This window comes from Ischnura elegans, chromosome 5, assembly GCF_921293095.1.
Source record: "Ischnura elegans chromosome 5, ioIscEleg1.1, whole genome shotgun sequence".
Taxonomy (NCBI): domain Eukaryota; kingdom Metazoa; phylum Arthropoda; class Insecta; order Odonata; family Coenagrionidae; genus Ischnura; species Ischnura elegans.
This window is the reverse complement of record NC_060250.1, coordinates 5098995-5119876: the sequence shown is the minus strand read 5'-3', so window position 1 is coordinate 5119876 and position 20882 is coordinate 5098995. Positions and strand designations below refer to the sequence as shown.

General features: G+C 40.8%; 1 protein-coding gene across 1 annotated transcript in view; it reads right to left on the bottom strand.

Moving 5' to 3' along the window:
• LOC124158454 (protein cycle) overlaps positions 1 to 20882 on the bottom strand; it is a 190374-nt gene that overhangs the window by 106034 nt on the left and 63458 nt on the right. Inside the window, exon 2 of the mRNA XM_046533544.1 lies at positions 17342 to 17427. Coding sequence (XP_046389500.1) covers positions 17342 to 17352 — 11 coding nt within the window. The 5' untranslated portion in view covers positions 17353 to 17427. The remainder of the gene's footprint in view (positions 1 to 17341; positions 17428 to 20882) is intronic.

Below are 20882 nucleotides of genomic sequence, written 5' to 3'. Positions count from 1 at the left end.
AAGTTTATGAAGTTATTTATTGAGATTTGTCGATATTATGATTACTAAATGGACACGCACTGAATTGTTTTCATATTATTCTTCCGCCATTGTTGTTTCTCGGCAATCGTTTGTAATAATGGGGCACCAGCACGGTCTTAGAATATGAGAAGGTCTGGACACTCTCCGTTCAGGCATGGTCATTTAATGAAGCCGTTTCCCGTTGAGGCCGGTAGGGGCGCCACCTATCCTGAAGGGCAAGTTTCCTACGTATCTGTATACGATACTTCAGTTATTATGCACTAATTTATGGCAAAAATAAATATAAACACATCGAAAGTGGTTACTAGTTAACAATTTCATATGCACTTAACATCATATAGCGCAAAATACCTAGAAATCGTTCTCATACGTGAGTATTAATCAAATGGAAGGCGTTGGATTTCAGCTTCGTCTGCTTCCATACAGTGGCGGCTCGTGAGTCAAAATTTGCACCGTTAGGATAGGAAGTGTCATAGGGCTGGGCACCAGTTTAAGTCTCGACCAGCCCTATGACACTCCCTATCCCACTCCATTGGGAACCCATGGTCTTTTATTGAAGTCGTTTCCTCAACCTGCCGCACGGTTGCCGGGGCGGCGCCACGTATTCTGGAGGGCAAGCATTAGCGGGTAAGTCCATTTCCTTATCGTTGAGTGCGTGCTGCAGGTGAGTGGAAATGGTGATTTTTGTAATTAATTAAGATTTAGTTTTAATTTATTTTCGTATGTTAGTTTTCTGCATTATTTCCTTATTGTTCTACATTAATATTTCGTGGATATATATTGTAGATTTTCTGAAAAAAAGGAAAATGCCGTGGACGTGTGTGGTACCGCGTTGCACCACTGGTTATAGCCACAAGACTTCCGGTATTTCGCTTTTTAGAGTCCCCAAGGATCCTGAGAAGCGATGAAATAACTGTACGATTACTTTTTTTGGTGTGCCAAAGCTCCAAAATTTATACATATTTTAAATTACAGGTTCTGTTGTTCCAGTGGTCAATTTCATTCACAGTAGAGGAATGAAGTAACACTGAGAAAATGCAAGATGTACGACGGCTCTCATCATTCTCTCTTACTAAATTGAATCTATTTTAATATAAATGTTAAATTGTGTGTACTTAAAATTTATTTTTAATGATGATATTTTGCATTGATTGTATAAATAATTTCAGTTTCAATAGAATTGTGTAATCATTCTGGAAATGTAGATTTGATGTGTGTGTACATTATAAACGTTGGAAAAATGTGAATCGTTTTCCATCTTAATACCTCTTTCAATGATTTCTTTTAATGCAGCTGTTATCGATGGTGCAACTCTCATGAAAAGTACATTTACTGCTTATTATAGCCTGTGATTTCTGTCGTATACTTATCTTATTTTAGGGAGGGATAATATTTCAGATTTGCCAGTACCTACAATTGATCAGACATCCGCAAATCCCTCGGATTATATCCATTGTACTGTTTTCGTGGAAGTTTATTCGGAAATTATTTGCAAAATATCTTTCGTTCTTATCTTTCAGGTGGCATTTTACTTCCTTAAATCTCAAATTATTCCTTTGGTGAGTAGACAAGCATCGTTATATAATAGACTTTAACGGTAATAATACTACTTCCGGAAATTATTCACCCTGTTCAACACTTAAATATGCGTATTCTATACCCGCAAAATGTCCCCAGGATAGAACCTTGTTTTTTAGGTTTGCTGTGTACTGCCTCATTTTATCACTCTATCGAGACTCAGGAGAGTAAAAACATTAACATATGTCACTTCATAAGAAGTATTTCACTTCGGCCTTGGTAAAAAGCCGTTTGCGTTTCTGATATTGCATTGTTTCTAATATTTGTAAATAGTGTTTGAAAGCAAGGAATAACATCTATATTATAAGGCCGCGGAAACATGCCGATGGGCTCACGCAGAGGCAATGTTGCGTACGTTGCTTCTATGACAACCTATGTTGACGTTTACCACAAGATAGGTAGTTATAAATAATTATTTCCTTAAAAATACCTTTCCTCACTAAATAAGGTTTTAACTGCTGACAATCTTTCGTTATGGCTGCAACTGATTGTAATAAAAAGGTATGGAAGCAGACGAAGCTGAAATCCAACGCCTTCCATTTGATCAATACTCACGTATGAGAACGTTTTCAAGGCATGTTTCGCTATAAGATGTTAAGTGCATATGAAATTGTTAACTAGCAACCACTTTCGATGTGTTTTTCTTCATTTTTGCCATAAATTAGTTCATAATTACTGAAGTATCGTATACAGAAACGTAGGGAACTTGCCCTTCAGGATAGGTGGCGCCCCTTCCGGCCTCAACGGGAAACGGCTTCATTAACCATGCCTGGACGGAGAGTTCCCAGACCTTCTCATATTCTAAGACCGTGGTCTCGACGAAGGACGGATTAAAACGTGAATTGCGCGCCGTTCGCAGGCAAGTTGCGAGTAGAATCCGCCCCCCCCCCCCCCCCCCCCCGTCGTTTTCCTAAGGTTTGTGCCCCCCCCCCCCCCCAACCACGCACCGAGTATTATATGCGTTTGCGCGTCCATCGCACAAAGGTGTCACTTTTTCGCAGCGTTCATTGCCAACACTCAAAATTTCAATGCATGACTTTGACATGACCAATGAGCATGTTGCTTAAAGAGAAAGTTCGTTTCCATCAATGTTATAATTTCCCTAATTTTTTTCAGATTTTTAAATTTAGTGGAGCACGGTCAAAAACACGAATAGCTGCTTTGCGCCATTTGCATCAATGTATTTGAGGAGAATATTTGATTTGATTGTTGAGAGCAACGATTGTTGATCAATTTGTAATATTATTGATTAAGACTAAGTAGTGATGGGCAAAGTCGATCATTTTAGTGATTCAATCATTTTGACTCGAGTCACATAAGTGATTCAATCAATTGATTCAATCATTATGATCGAAAAGACTCAAATGAATCAAGATCGAAGAGACTCAAAGGAATCAAGATCGAAAAGACTCAAATGAATCAAGATCGAAAAGACTCAAAGGAATCAAGATCGAAAAGACTCAAAGGAGTCATGATTGAAAAGACTCAAAAGGAATCATGATCGAAAAGACTCAATCAATGGATGTAATAAATAACTTTGAATAATCGAATAAATACTGCCTCATCTGCGAAGAGCATTGGTAACGCCGATTGCTATCCATATTATCATTTCATATACTATTTTGATTGTGAATTCCTAGATGAGTAAATTAGATTGCAAAAATGAAGGAAGTAGTGTCATGAAAATATTTGGGAAGGCAAAACTGCCAGTTTCTTAACACTAATAAAATAATTTCTAACTACATATCTCAAAATACAACACAAAATACACCACACACTATGCATGAATCTGATCTGCAGGATAATTTTATGAACGGCACAATAAAATGTAACCAGCTTTAACTTCTACTTCTTAACGTTCTCCTACAGGAGTCATCTTAATATTTTCCTTTTACGTGTATTGGTGTTATTAATACTGATAACTGCTGGAAAACATTTAAGAAAAAGATTACACAAGTATTCAGTTCTACATGACATAACTATTTCTGCCCTGACGAAAATAGATAAAGCATCGATCGTTCCAAATTTTGAAACAAACCGGAAACCGGGATGATTGATATGAAACCGGAAGTTGGAGTGATTGATGATTGATGATCGACTTGTTTAACGAAATGAATCATGAGTCATTTGATTCACCTAGTGATTCAATCTTTTTGATCGAATCGTTCATGATCGACCCATCACTAAGACTAAGTATTAACATAAAAAATGTCTATCACTCTAAGAAAAATCGTAGTTAATGTTTATAACCATACTGTTAAGCTTTAAGTTAGAGTTCAAGTGAAGTACCCGAGTTAGAATTTATTGTGAGGCACCCGAATATTCAGTACTATTTTCGCACTATTAGGAAATTGGCTCAAATGCTAGCGGTAACTTCATAGTTAATTAGAGTCAGGAGATATGAAAAGATCATTTTCGGCAGACGTTTTATTTCTCGAAGCTGGAACTCTATCTTAAAGCTTCATTCTTAATCAAATTTTTCCGGCCATCAGCAGAAAAAGCGTTGTCCTAAAGGGTGTTACGTCGGTACAACTACATTTTTTCTCAATTATTGTAAAATTGGTTCCTTCAAAAAGAAAATAGTATGAAGAATATTGTGAAGAGGATTCAATTCAATATAATCAACGGTTATAAGGCAATTAAGAGACGAAGATACAATGGATACGAAACCCTTGGGCGGGCTCGCGGGGTTACTCTCCTGGGCCGAGGTCTGAAGCGTTAGCTTATCACCTCTGCACCGCAGAAGGGGGAGGACTGGAAGGAACAAGGAAGGAGGCGCCGCCGCGATAGGAGCCCGACGACGCCTCCAAGGAAAGGACGGGGAAGGAAGGACGGGACGAGGAATCCTGCACCGTCACAAAGGCGGGCAGGTCCTACCACTAACGAAACCAAGCTATACGCAATTAATATGCTACCAATTTTAGTAGATTTTCCTATAAGGAAGAAAAATCTATCGATCAAATCGGTAGATAGACGAAGATACAGTAAAAAAAAAATACACGTTTGTAACTTAAATTTAAGGAAATGTTTTTTATAGCCTTTGCTATAATTTTTATGTAAAAATAATTGGCGCCAATGAATGCAACGTCTATTCTACGTTGGAGTACAATGTTAAACAGTTCATAGCGAAATATTAATTTTTATGCTGCTATTGACAACACCGCGCTCCCGGCCTTATGGAGATTAACATGGGAAACGAATCTCCGCAAGAGCCCATACTGTCAGCTGAATGTGGAACGCTTTATATTATCATTGGGATTGCGCGCTTTATTCTGTCTTGTGTAAGGAGGAGGGATTGATGAAGGCCACGAGCGGATTATGTTTGTTTCTCCACAGATCATGTCGGGGGAGAAATGTAATCTGAGGGAAGCGACCCTCAGCCCACCACCACGTGAGTGGACCACAAGATAATTGCAAAGGAAGCCGAGAGAGGGGGGGAAGATCGGATTTCACCTCCAACGACACCTTCAGAAATAGGTTTTGTTGAAAGGGAAAGAAGAGGAGGCGGCCTACGATATCATCACTTCATATCAATTCCCTCCGTTGAATCCAATACAATCGATAATGGAATCATTGAGAACTATCCGAAGGCGATATTCTGGGAATTCCACGTTCAACAATAATCACTACGTACTTAAAATGCTATCCACACTAGAGTTATTATTCTAAATGAATTTATCAACCCAAAATTCCCAAAAACACGTCAACTTAAACTTTTTCAGAAGATATATTGATTAAAATGTAAATGGAATTATGAAACAACACGATTAAAAAATCCTGTTCCGATCACTTCCTTGATTTCTTATTCCACGTTTGGGTCTGACTTTGAAAATCACCAATTCTATGCATCGCGGCGTTATGGCTATTGTTTTTCACGTCACCGCTTACTGCTTAATTGACATATTTCATCCCTTTTTTAATGGAACTGTATTTCACAAAAATCGGTACAATTTGTGTATTGCAACAATTAATTCATTTATTCAACAATAATCATTATGACTTCACCACGATATTCACATTTATCCACAGGTATGCTTTATATTATATTATAACTAGCTGACCCGGCGAACTTCGTACCGCCTGTTAATCAATGAGCAGTTTAGTTACACCATTTATAAATCAAGAACGGCTGTACCGATGGTAATAATTTTTGACTTATTATAATAAAATATAAAATCAATAATTTTACAAAAATAAGTATAACAATGGCTTATCAGAAAGACATTTTCTTTTATTCAATCTACATAGGGCAGGCGTGTATGTGCGAATTTTTTTCAATGGATTTCCTAATTTTTATTCTATAACTTAGGGCATTTTAGACATTGTGGTCTTATGAAGCACATAATGAAGTCAAAATTTCATGCATTCAGTAGCTGACCTATTAGTGCTTGTAACCGTAAAAAAAATTCAGGTACAAGTCTGTAGCCTAAATTTGCCCCTTGAGAGTTCAAGCAACGCTGACTGACGCTCAAAATCTCATGAAAAGAGCCCGTAGGGAGCAGCATTAATATGACATGACTTGATGGCGCGATAGTTATAACTCGGTTCAAAACAGAGTAAACGTGCCTCATGAAATGCCGTGAAATCAAACCTTAACAGTATGGTTATAAACAAAAATTCCGATTAATCTAAGTGTGATGGGCATTGTTTATGTTAATGTTTATTCTTAATCAATAATATTATAAACTGATCAACAATCGTTGCTCTCAACAATCAAATCAAATATCCTCCTGGAATACATAGATGCAAATGGCAGAAAGCAGTTATTCGTGTTTTTGACCCTGTTCAACCAATTTTAAAAATCTGAAAAAAATTAGGATTTTACTTTCAGATAGGGGTAACAACATATATTTTTTTCGGCGTGTCTATTGTTTCCTAAAATTTTAAATTTAATTTTGAAAATTTCAAACTTTTGAAAAAAATCAGGATGATACCCTTAATACTATACACAATTTAAAATCAAGAAAACGATTTTATAAAAATAAAAATTGGAGATACGGTGAAAAAACAAAAATTCGTGTTTAAATTTTTTCTGAGGTTATTTTCCATTGCCTTACCCTTGGGCTACAACCTTGTCGCGGTGAAAAGGCTTGCGCGTTCCTATGACCCCTAGAGCTACACTGGCGGGATTAATTCTAAATTATTCCCGGTAGGGCCACCCAGGCCAGATAGGTCGAAGGGTAGGAGCCAGACGAAAGGTAGTCCACGTGATGGTGTCACGTGAAAAACACTGTTGGAATGGAAGTGGGAAACCCTACCAACTATCTCTTCCCTGAACACATGGAGTACAACCCGGAATGGAGTGAGCCTCGGAATCTCATCGCCCGGGACCCGTCCGCAAAGGGCGGGTGTCGGGCACGAGACTTATCATCATCAACATCATCAGCAGCAGCAATGAAGAAAGAAGAAAAGAAGACCAAGAAGGTGGAGAAGAAGAAGTCGGCTATAAATGTAGGGACGTGGAATGTGAGGACTATGATGAGGGCGGGGAAGTTAGAAAATATCAAAAGGGAAATGGATAAAGGGAGGATCTTAGGATTATGCGAGGTGAGGTGGAGAGATGGCGGTGACTATTGGAGTGATGGGTATAGGGTTATATATAGTGGGGGGGGGGGGAAAGCCAGCGAGGGGTAGCATTAGTATTAAACGGGAAGATGGGTAAGTATGTGGTAGGTATAGACTAGGTAAGCGATAGGATTCTGGTGGTAGAAATTGAGGCGCGGCCCGCCAACCTTGTGGTGGTCCAAGTTTACATGCCCACTAGGAATCATTGGGAGGAAGAAGTAGATGAGGTGTATGAACAGCTCGAGGAAATAATTAGAGACACACCGGGTAAGAAAAATCTGGCAGTGATGGGGGACTGGAACGCCTCAGTCGGGGAAGGGAGGGATGGACACGAAATAGGAGATTTTGGTCTGGGAATACGGAACGACAGGGGAGAGAAAGCAGCAGAATTTTGTAGTAGAAACAAATTATTCATCACAAACACGTGGTTCAATCATCATAAAGGGCGAAGGTATACATGGAAAATTCCAGGGGATGTAGGGAGATATCAGATAGACTACATTATGGTAAGACAGAGGTTTAGGAATAGTGTGAAAAACTCGCGCAGCTTCCCTGCAGCGGATGCGGGTTCAGTCCACAACCTAGTGCTCATGAAATGCAACGTAAGATTCAAAAGACTTATAACAGTTAGGAAGACGAATAAATGGAACGTAGAATCCCTGAAAGGGAGTATGAGGAGAGAATATCAGGAACTAGTGGACATTAGTATGCGGGACAGCACCAAGACTGTTGAGGAAAGATGGGATAATATTAAAACGGGAATAGTCAAAGCGGCGGAGAAGTCAATTGGTTACGCTGACAGTAGAAGGATAAAAAAGCCGTGGATAACGGAGAACAGGATAAGGGAAATGGAGGAGAGGAGGAAATGGAAGAACGTGGGCACAGAACAGGGCAAAATAATGTATAGACAAATTAATAATCGATTACGGCGTGAAACGAAGAGAGCAAAGGAGGCTTGGTGGAAAAGACAGTGTGAGGAAATGGAAAAGTTCCAGAAGGATGGAGAAGTAGTCGCGTTGTACGCCAAAGTGAAGTCGCTATCGGGCGGCAAAAGAGGACAAGCCACGGCTAAAATTAAGGCTAAAGATGGGAGGATACTAACCGAGCGAGAAGAGGTACAGAGTAGATGGAAGGAATACGTGGAGGACCTGTATGACGGAATGAACAGACCAGAGAAATTGAATCTAGAGGAGGAAAGTGCAGTGGAGGAGGATAATCTTGGGCCGGAGATATTAGATTCGGAAATAGAGAGAGCACTCCGTGATATGAAGGCTAGGAATGCAGTAGGCGTGGACAATATACCGTGTGAGCTTCTGAAGAATCTAGGGAAGGAAGGTAAGAAAAGGTTTTTCGAACTAGTGCGCAGGATCTATGAGGAGGGATGTTGGCCGGAGGATTTCGTGAAGACGGTTTTAATTCCGCTTCCGAAAAAGAAGAAAGCAGTGGAATGCGGAGATTATAGGACTATCAGCCTAATATCACATGCGGCGAAAGTGGTGCTGAGGTTATTGAACAGACGAATGGAGGCGAGGGCAAACGAGTATTTGGGCGAAGATCAGTTTGGTTTCAGAAAAGGGAAGTCAACTCGTGATGCAATAGCAATAATGAGGTCCCTCGTGGAGAGGAACCTAGAATATGAGCAGGACGTATATGCGTGTTTCGTGGATTTTGAGAAAGCGTTTGATAGGGTGAACTGGGTTAAGTTAATGGACATTCTCAAGAGAATAGGTGTAGATTGGAGGGATAGACGACTGATTCGTTATCTGTTTATGGCCCAGACTGCGCAAGTGAGGGTAGCGGACGGAGAATCTGGGTGGGCAAGCATTGGCCGAGGTGTGAGGCAAGGCTGTCCTTTATCGCCGCTGCTCTTTAACGTGTACGCTGAAGAGATGGTAAGGGAAGCGTGGGATGAGCTAGAAGCTGGAATAAAAGTGGGAGGAATGATGTTCAAATCAGTGAGATTCGCGGATGATCAGGCGTTGATTAGCCAGTCAGCTAGGGGGCCTCAGGCTCTAGTGGATGCGTTATACGAGCGTTGCGAGGAGTATGGGATGAGGATTAATCAGAAGAAAACTAAGGTTATGCGGTTTTGTAAAGCATCACGAGCGAGGAATGTGAGACTCAAGATAAAGGTGGGTGGGGAAAAACTTGAGCAGGTTGAGCAATTCAACTATTTAGGCAGTACGTTAGAGGAAAACGGATACAGTAGTAAGGACATAAGGAAGAGAATGGGGAACTTGCATGAATTTTTTTTATTTCATAGGCGGACAGAAAATTATTTTCTGAGTACAACAAAGAAAACCGCATGTAAATCTGAGTTTTCCTTCGCGAGATATTTAATGATAAATATAACGAATTTTAAAGCGCGGGAAAAACTCCCTCACCCCCAAGCCACTGCCGACGAAGCCTCGATGACGTCAAAGGTGCCTAAACATCACGCGAAGCTATTGTTGTGATTGTTTGTAATAGTTTCCAGCAGTTGTGAGAGCTTCGTTTGTTAGACGTGTTGATTATTTTCCATTTAAAGATAAATATCCGACGATAGAGGCTTGGAAGCCCTCGTATTTTGCATTATTTATAATATTAATATCTGAGTAAGGGCATAAAATATAAAACTGGAGCAGTTAAACCATACATTTGAAATACCTAAATAACATCGTTGTAGGAGTCTGAGCCACGGCCATTGGAAGGGGGATACGTTAATTGTAAGTTGATGTTATCGACGGCATATCATTCATTTAAGTATGTAATTAGAACGATTTTGATGTTTACTAATGTCCGCTTAGCTTTTATATACAATAACTTCATCCGTTTATTCGTAGGTACCGGAGAATTCGTCGTTTAGGACTGTCTGTGCTTGTATTATGGGGTGAATTCCAGTCAATGCAACTTTTGCTCGCTGATTGGAGACATATAGAAACATTTTTGTGCCAAAATAGTGTTATTTTCAACGTGACATCTCCCGTTAAGCTACTGCTAATAATCACAGTGCCAGTGGTTGTAATGCACAAAGTTTGACAAGGTTGAAAAATATCGGCCATGAGTTATCAGTGTTCCATCGTGATTGAATTGTAAAAAGTGCTACTACGCTATCGATAAATGTCTAACAGTAGTGTAAAAATTGTCAGTGGCGTGCTAATCTCCGTTGTTCACCGTAGATATGACATTTCACGAACACGCTATTGAAATAAAACCTGTGTGTGAAGTTTGTTATTCCATTATTTTAACGAATAGTAGTGAGAAATGTCACCTGTGTCACTTGTGTGGTATAATTTAAGGGTTTAAATCAGTGAATAAATAGTTGTATTCATCATAACGAGTTCTGTTATTGTAAGTTGTACTTGATGAATATAAGAATGTGATAGTGACATCCAGTTTTTGATAAGAGTATTTGCCTATTTCCCACTATATTATTATGGTATATGCTAGTATATTGTTTATGGATTTACCTATATTATTGAAATAGGTTGTAGCTTGTGTGTGTGTTGGCAGCGGAACCGATTCGCGATCTCACATGTGGATAGTGTGCAGACTGTTTGGCTGTGAATTCGTACCGTAGGACGGATAGGACTACCTTCTCCGTTAATCCGGCGTTGCCAAATTCAACAGCACAGCTTACGATCGTTATCCTCCAGTATTTCAAGTTTCTTTTACAACTCGATTTGCCGCCGACGTATAGCAATAATTTGTCTTAACAAATTCCATGAGGGTCGTGGCATCAATTTTTGGTGTCCTAAAAAAAGGCTGGTGTCCTAACACCCCATGCCACACGCCTTTTAGGCGGCTTGCGGGGTATTATGTAGACGTAGATGAATTTCAGGTGTACTATTCGAACGAGTGGCAAAGTTATCATCCATTTTTCTGATAACCAAAACACACGAAGTGAAACGCTTGTATTTCATATATATATTCATAATCCCGATGCCGCATTATTAATATCCCAAGTAATAATCTAGGCACAATAGCAATAGGAGAACTTGCCCAAGAATAAAAGAACAAAATAAAGTGACGATGAGCGGCTAAATACTCCCTCAAAACAAATTTTACACCATGCGCTCAGCGTATTTCCCTACTCCCTACGGTTGTTTAGGCACCTATGACGTCACGCCTGGCCTCGGCAACGCTCGGGTGTCTTCGCGCAGTGGTCGGCTCAGAGAAATTTTTCTCGATTTTAAATGCAATTTTTTTATTTCTTTTGAAGTTGAATGGAGAAACTGAAGGTATTTTTGCGAGCTAATGTATCCATTTGACTTATTCAAAATAGTTTTTAGAGCAATCTACGACCCATGCAAGTTCCTCATTGCATTAGCGAAGGAGGCGTTCATGAACAGGAAGGAGCTTCTGAGAGGATCGTTATGTGAGAGTTTAAAGAAAAGGTTAGTGAAGAGTTTGATCTGGAGTGTAGCTCTCAACGGGGCGGAAACATGGACACTGAGAAAAGAAGACGAGAGAAGATTGGAGGCATTCGAGATGTGGGTATGGAGAAGAATGGAGAGGGTGAAATGGACGGAGAGGAAAAGGAACGACGAAGTGCTGGATATGGTTGGCAAGGAGAGGCAGCTTTTAGATGAGATACGGAGGAGACAGAAGGTATGGATGGAGTTAGTGCGTAGCGGTGAGGGGATGTTGAAAATGGGGTTAGAGGGTAGAATGTTAGGGAAACGAGGGAGGGGAAGGAAAAGAATAGGATTTTTAGATAGATTGAAAGAGAGTAGGCCTTACAGTGAATTAAAGAAGGTAGTGCTGGAAGGAAAGGGAGGCTCCCAGCTCACTTCTTGAATACTCCATGAAAACCTACCTTAATCGGTAGAATACTAATTTTAAAAAAATTTCCATTGTTGAGGTCTGAAACTTTGGGAAAAACACATAATTTTGGATGCACTTTAAGTGTATAATTTTTATTTCTCAAAATATCGGGGGGCACTTTTCACCATCTTAACCTGCTAGACCCTTTGTGATTTTTGTGGTTATCAATCACCTTCGGCAACTCTTAGTTGATGAGATTTCGATAAAACGAAGCTGCAAAATTTCCGGGGAAACGAAATCAATCCGATTCATGATTCATCATCAGGAACACGATCATTACCAATAGTCAAAAATTGCTAAGATATTTGTTTACACACAGGATAGTGACTTTTTTGTTGAACACACAACTTGAGCTGCGCTTAGCTTAAATTAAATGGTTTTATTTTAATTTAATTTTTTGACATGTTTTAAAAATTAAAACGTTTTTTATATAACTACAAAGGTCAGTCATTTAATTGGTAAAAACACAACAAATCATTTAGCTTTGACCGACTTGATAGCTTTTGCAGTGCTACCAACTCCTAAAAATATACCCCTAAGATCATGATCAATTTTTCCAACAAATTTTCTGATTTTTTAATGTCCTATGTTTTATCCGGGGCTGAGACGAATCCAATAAACCAAACATCATAAAATCGATGCAGCCTTTCTCGAGTTATAAATGGTGAAACTAACACGATTTTCGGCTTTGTTTTATATTATCACGATAAGGCAAATTTAAAGAAATGCTAGATTTCGCCGATTGAAATGAACCACATAGCTTGGTACTTTCCCTGTACAAGGATGACATTTTTTCCGATCAAGTTATCTGAATTCTGGCCCCAACACTGCGAGAAGAAGCGAATAAAGAAACAAACAATCAGTGACGTCATTTTCGTTGGTTTCCCTGACGAGTGAGCGTGTCAACCGAATCAAGGACAACAAATTACTTCAATTTATTGCATGCTTTCTTGACCTTATCATAGGAATCTAAAACTTATTATTTTTTTAATTAATGAGTCTCACAATGGCTTAATAATTACTCCATTCCGCCGAGGAAGAATTTAATTCATCTTCAAATAACGGGTAAAGAATGAAACACTGGCTTCGATTGGCAGGCCGAGATTTGGTACGAAGCAAAACAAAATTTACAAAGTGCATAAAAAATTATCCCTTCATTAGACGGAATTAGAGGGAAACGTCAGCCTGCATTCAACTCGCCCGGTGGAAAACCCAATAAGACTTCACCAGAATCACTTCTACGGTTCTTGAGGGTATTATTTCCGTACTAACACTTACATCCACACGTAACTCGTTAGAATGAAGGGGTGTTATTAGTGGTATCGTGCAACCAGGCGGCCTTAATTAACAATTGAAGTTTGCAACCATGGTCCTAGGACCATGTTTTCAACTTACAGGAAGGGCAGTCCGCCATGTTCAGATGAGAGCTTCAGCGACATTCCTCCAGGTGTCACTCACCCAGTGCTTGAAGGAGGCAACCGACATCCGTGGTCATTTGCACCACAAGCAAGGAAGGCTATGGAAGGAAGGATGGAGAGAATCATGGCGTCGGCACTAGCCTGCTCTTAAGGAAAGGCGCCAAGGGGACCACAGCTTTACGTCCCTTCCGACGGACCGAGTGTTGGGCTTGAATTGTGCTCCACACAATATTGAAGCGGGGATCGGGCAGTCTCTGAAAATTATCTGCCACCGCCGGGATTTGAACCCGAGCCCACAGGGTGGGAAGCCACCGCACCAACCCTATCCCCTTTAACACTACTCCCTTACAAATAGTTGTTAGAAGGCAATCCAGGGGACTTGGACAGCTTCCGCGCGTGGTGCACTTCGAACACCACACCACTGTTTAGTGGTAAATGTACACTCACTCGAAAGTGCGAGCCAAAAACAACAGTTGCGGTTATCCGATTGCTCACTCAACTTCTACGATTAGTCGCAAATTGAGGATCGCCGCGGCAGCAGATCGATCATGACCGACCGGTCGACGGAAATCTCCAACGAACTTTAACCAATGGCCAGCTTAAACCCCAAGGAAGCCAAGAAATATCGCATTCAGAATACATCAGGACCATAGAAATGTGTCGCTCCATATATACTAGGTACAAAAGGGAATTGTCGCAACATTGAATTTTTTACTAGGTCATCTAATTCGGCCTTTCCCTTGGGCTACAACCTCGTCGCCGTGGAAATACCTGCGAGTTCCTATGACCCCTAAAGCCGCACTGGCGGGATTAATTCTAAATTATTCCCGGTAGGGCCATCCATGCGAGATAGGTTGAAGAGAAGGAGCCAAACGAAAGGTAGTCCAAGTATTGGTGTCACGTATAAAACACTGTTGGAATGGAAGCGGGACCAAATATTTCTTACCTTAAAACATCGATTACAACAAACAAATGAGTGTCGGAAACTCATCGAACGGGACCCATCCGCGAAGGGCGGGTGTCGTTCACGGCAGCGAGGTGGCAGGGCCCTCGGGGTCGTCAGCATGCTAAATTCTTGCACAGACTTATCATCATCATAGGAGGTCTAAGTGCCCTGGGAGCTGATCCCCCACCGCATTAACTAATCTAATCTAATCTAATCTAATCTATCATCATCATCATCGGCAGCAATCAAGATATAAGCCAAGAAGACCAAGGAGATGGAGGAGAAGAAGAAGAAGGCAGCAATATATGTAAGTTCTTGAAATGTGAGGACAATCATGAGAGCGGGGAAGCTAGAAAACATAAATAGGAAAATCAATAAAGGAATGATAACTGGAGAGATTGATATAGGGTTATTTACAGTGGTGGGGAGGAAATTCAACGAGGGGTAGCTTCAGTATTAAACAGGATGATGGGTAAGCGTGTGGTAGATACAGATCAGGTAAGCGATAGGATTCTGGTGGTAGAAATTGAGGCCCACCCACCTTGTGTTGGTTTAAGTCTACATGCCTACTAATAATCATAGGGAGGAAGATGAGGTGTATGAACAGCTCGAGGGAATAATTAAGAGAAACTGCGGGTAAGGAAAATCTAGCAGTGATGGGCGACTGGAACACCTCAGTCGGAGAAGGAAGGGATGAGATTTCAGCAGCGTAACAAGGAATAGGCTCTGGGGAGGCTTGGGCTTCTACCCCCCACACTTAGGCAACTGGGTACGGGAAATTTTTGAAAAATAGCATGCCTGGTAATACATTTTCCATCATTTTGGCACCAAAGATTTAAATTTAAGCAGATGCAATTATTACATGGCAAAACTAGATGATAGTTTAAAATAATTTTTAAATTTCTCTGAGGCTTTGGGGGGTATCTATCCCTTATCCTCCCCATAGTTACGACACTGGTAAGATTTCAAGGACTCATTCAAGTTATGAAAGCGAGGAAATGGAATGCATCTACATCTACATAATACCCTGCGAGCCACCTCTATAGGGTGTTTGGCAGGGGATGACCATCCACCAGCATGCATTTGGACTCCCACATGCACACCACACGGTCAAAAAACTTTACGCATACTTAAAAATTATACTGCCACATACTGTCAGAAATAATAATAAAATTTAGGAACACGTATTGAGTTATACAGAAGTTAAAAGACCACACTACAAGTCATCTAATCTATTTGTGAGTTCTATTGCTGCCGTTATAATCTCTCATTGACCGTGGAAAAAAAAGATATTCTGAATCTGTCTGCTCTACAGTCTATCTCTCTTATTTTATTTATATGATCTGATCTTCCGTAGAATGTTGGCGTTCGTAAGATATTTCGTAAGACTTGATCACAAAATAGACCATTTACTTAATAGGACTAGTCTATGCTTCAGTCTACGGTCTGACAGAGATTCCCATCCGAGTTTGTCTAACAGAGGTCAGTTACACTAACAAGACTATCGTAACGACCTTTCACGTACCTGTCAGCTCTTTAGCACGCGTTCTAAATCTGTTATTAAGCCTTTTTCATGAGGGTCCCAAACACTGGCAGAGTGTTCTAAATGGGGTCTAACGAGAGTGAAGTAGCTAAATTCTCTCACTTTGTCGTCGCAATTTCCTAATATTATTTTAACATAACCTTTTTTACGATTAGCTCGAACTGTTATTTCACGCATATGTTTATTCCACGATATATCATTATGGAACGTAACTCCTGGATATTACAAGGATTCAACTGCCTTTAATTGGGTGCCCCGAACGATGTAGCTACATTGTAGGGAGTTATTCTTTTTCCAGAAATTCATTACTACGCATTTTTTTTCAAATTATCTCTAGCTGCCACGCATTGCATCATGCTTCATTTGCGGTAAGGTCGTTCGTTATTTCATCCCTATCTTTACTGGAACGGATTTCCCTGTGAACTACAGCGTCGCGACGCGTCGTCTGCAAATAATCGTAGCTTGCTGTGTACTACTACACAAATGTCGTGATAGAAAGAAAGGATGGGAGTGGGCCTATGACACTACCCTGAGGGACGCTACAAGTGACACTAACCTCGTGGGAGACTACACCGTCTAGTACTACTCTTTGCACGCGGTCGCTCAAAAGTTCTTTTATCCAGGAAATAACATTTTCATCTAGGCCGTAAGATTTTAGGCAAGTTTTATTTTTAGCTTTCCGTGGGGTACTTTATCCAATACTTTTTTGGAATCACGAAAAATCGCGTCTACTAGAATGTTGTCCCTTCCGGAGACTAAAATCTCGTGGGCGAAAAGCGCTAATTGGGTTTCGCATGATGTACTTCTCCTGAATCCAGGTTGAGTTCTCATCAACAAGTTTTGCTCGTCTAGGTGTTTAATTATTGAGCTAACTGGAATGCGTTCAAGGACTTCGCCGGTTGTTATTTATAATATGTACTACATAATATGATGTTATGGATGTTGCGACGATAGACAATATACAGGCGTAATTTTTGTCGTCAAATAATATAATTTAGAGTATGTGATAGCTTGTAGAGCAATCTAGGAAATAATATGCTCTAATAGACTTATAGAAGAGTATTAAAATATTTCAATGATAAGTTTTTTGCCCCCAGAGGTAGGTGAAGATGAATAAAACGATATATTGAACGACCAAATGGAAGACATTGCTACAAAGTCACCAAACGGCGATACCAATCTGATTTTAGGAAACGCTAACGCAAAAATAGGCGAAAAACGGCGTGGAAAAGTGTAGCAGGTAAGCACAGTCTGCACAACAGTTATTATTATTTATTCCCTCGCTACTGGTTACCTTCAAGAGATGCCGCATCTTTTTCAGGTTATGATCGTTGCAAATCGATTTAATCGACACTTTTAAAGTTTTTTTTTGAGAACCAGTCGCCGCTGTTCTTAATCGTTCAACTCCTTTACAACGACAATTGAACTTGATGTAAACGAGGCTTAAGATGGATACTCACTCACCTGGCCACCATAGCGCTTCCGTTGGGCCCTCCTCCTCCTCTTCCGAATGAGGGAAACCCGGTGCTGCCACTCCGAGGTCTCACGCACTGCAAAGAGACAAAAGAGAGGGCATGAGCGGAAGCTGTGGTGGAAGGCGGGCGGAGTGCCGGAAGAAAGCAAGAAGGCGAAAGTTGACGCGGAGAGGGTTGATCGTCATGCCCTTCGCCAAATCGGCAATCATCCCACAGTATAATGACAGTGACAACAAGGGGTGCCCTGATGCCCTCCCAACCTCTCCCGAAAGTAAAGAAAAAATTAATTTCCATGGGCCGAATTCGTTTAGAATTAGAAATTTTAAATCGTACGCCAGGATATGGACGTGGCAATGCGGCATCCATCATTATGTGCATTATACTATTCATATACATTGAAATGCAAACGGTAACGTTGGTGGTCTATTGAGGGGCAAACCTTGAATTGATCTGATACCTCTCCATTCCTTATCGATCCATCGTGTTAAGTCATTGGCGATTGGAGGCACAGACAGAGGCAACTGCTGTAATGATCCTGCTGATGCAATGTAAGTGTCGTTTACATGCGCCATTGCGACTCATCCTCTCGTTGTGAATTGGGGCCAAACTAAAGGCCGGATGATATGTCCCCTCGTGTGCGAATTGCGTGCTTTATAAGCACTGCACTGACGTCACAAACAGTCACGCGCAATCCCAAAACGACAAATGGCTGAATCCGTGTCGTCAATGGGCTCCTGGTCATCGTCACCGTGATGTCAGAGGCCCGGTTTGAAGCTGGGACCTAATGCTAAGGAGTGTTAATAAATGGACGCACTGTCTACTTAACTACCGAAGAGAACCGTTTCGCACAGGAGTTAATGGGCGATTGTATGGAAAGTAGAGAACGGCAGGTGGTCACTCTTGGCATTATCCTATCCCGGGTGACAAATACCAAAGGGCTGAATCAAACCATGAACACATTACCAATTTAAAACGATAAGTGCCTCTGACTCTGCGTCTTTGCTCGACTGAAAAATCTTTCGAAAGATGAGGAGAGAAAAGCCGTGATTGGAATGACACGCGGTGGCACTTTTCCTCTCTGTGATGTGTCTTGAACCGGATGACGGCTTTGTAAGCGAAAACTTAAATTATTGTGCTAAAGTCCGACTACCTTTCATTTCAAGAAGTCGAACTTATATTATATGACGCCAGAATCGGTTGAACTAATGAAGAATTGATCAAATGCAAGCTCACATCCCAACAGCCATACTTACATAGCCTCCCTTCACCCACCATTTACAGCACTGCCTCGATTATAAAAAGTGGGCAGTTGCAAATTTAGCATTTTATACGTAAGAGACAATAATTTAGCCACGACTCAACTTTCTCTTCCATCGGTCAAATTCTTTAAATCAAAGTCGATTTCAGGAACTCTCCGTAAAAACAGACGATGCGAAGTCAGGCCTCTCCTCGACTTCTCCTCCTGCTTTTAGCCTCTTTTCATTCATTCGGGAAGTCACAGATAGCAACTGAGTCGATTTACGATAATTTACATATGTAATGGCCTCCTTCACCTGACCAGTTTAATAAATCGAATGTTTACTAGAAGCATCTAACACCGTAAAAAATAATAAGACGAGATAGGACAACAGTTATCTTACCTCACCTTCCCTGTATCAATTTCAATATATTGAAAATAACCAAGAGGCTACTCTAATATATTGAAATTGATTGCTTAAATACAATATATGCACAAAGGAATCAGCATATGGATATCTTAGCTGATTTCGTTGGGTACGCCTTCAGATTCAGTGGTGAGGTGATCATTTGTATATTTTTTCGGAATTCCTCAAACCACCGTTTCACTTTACTCTGTACGTTTTAAAGCGAAAAATATTCAAAGTTCCCGTCGTGCAGCCGCACTGAGTTCGGCACCCGTGACACAGCATTTCCTCGGAGGCAGACCAAGGCCACGTTCCAGTATGCATAGTGTGCACCCATGGAGGTCCCTCTAGGTGCAGCACTCTATTGGTGCCCGCTATGCTCTTTCTCGCCCTGATTTGTAACTAGTGCCACCACTGTCAAGTGGCAGATTTTGATACTGAAAAAAGTTGAATAACGAACTTTGAGGGAGAGAAAACAGTGCAATGTTGTTGTTGTGCAGTTTTGTTGCGATATTTGACTGCACTAAATGGAATTGCAGCAGTGATCACGAATAAAGTACGCCAGAGGCGACGGAGAGTGGCTGCAATTGTAGCAATTGCATTGCACAAGAAATTTATCAAATGTGGACTATTAATTTCATATAGCATAATCATGAACATTAAATAACATCATAGCAAATAAAAAATTAAGAACATATTAATATATATGTTCACGAGCATGATGTTCAGACAAATTGAGGTGGTTTTTTAAATCATAAAGCAATTTAGTAAAGATGTCGTTAACATGCAAAATAATAATCTCTGTGAATAGCTGCCCGTCGTGTTATTTTAAAAGCAGAGAGTTGGCAGATTCAGCGTGTCCAGGCATTCAGAGCAGAAAAATGCATCCATCATTCCAGATTTCACAGGGAAAGTTAACAAAATTCCAGGTTAATCTTAAGTGATTACTGCGATAGATAAGAACTTTTTTAAGCACCCAAAATTACTTCAATGCTCTAGTGGGGGCACATAAAAAAACTTGGTAATAGAGGAAAAATAAACGAAGAATACAAGGAGGGAACTTACGGGGAATGGTTATTTCTTTCGAATTTTCGATCGGACGCTGCCCATCTTTCTCAAGTGAGAAGAGGAGGAAAAGTGAGAGTAGAAGGAAGGGTGAAAATGAGAGGGTAGAGATGGAGGGAGGGAAAACGGTTGACGGGGATTGGTTGTGCTCTTTCTAGTGGGCGCGGTTGATTCCTGGTACAGAAAACGCGCGGAAAGCCCAAATGCACGCCTGCTCCAGGTCCTTCAACTCTAGGGGGGTGGTAGGCGGGGGGAAGGAGGCCAATATTCCCACTTTGTAACAGTCGTCAATGTGGCAGGAAGCATGTACGGCGACTGGAAGGGAGGCAGAAAGAGAAGAAACGCTATTGCAGGAGGAGCGATGCCCATTCATTCGGATGCACAGGGGGTGGTGGATAGGCCGATATAAAAAGCGGGGCATTTCTGGCACAGCAGTAAATATACTGTTTTTCATCGTGCAAGGAATTTAAGAAACTGGGGGGAGAGGGAAGGCGAGGGACTGATCGGGAAGGGGTTCGGTAATGAGGATCCGGCAAGTTTTGCATCTTGCACGGTTGTGGCGTTGCGTCGTTTGGAGATTGTGCACGTAGACCCCAGACATAGGGAAAAAACTCCAATCGTTGGCCACAAGCTGGTTCAGCGAAAGACTCCACAAACAAGAAATCAGCACTCAAGAAACAATTGTCAAAAAATTTACGAGTTATTTTCAATCAATATCCATTTGAAGTAGAAGTATTCAAAATCAGAATTATTACAGGAAACGACGATGATAACCAATGATCCCATTGGAAACATTACCAAACTAAGTACAAACTGTATAAT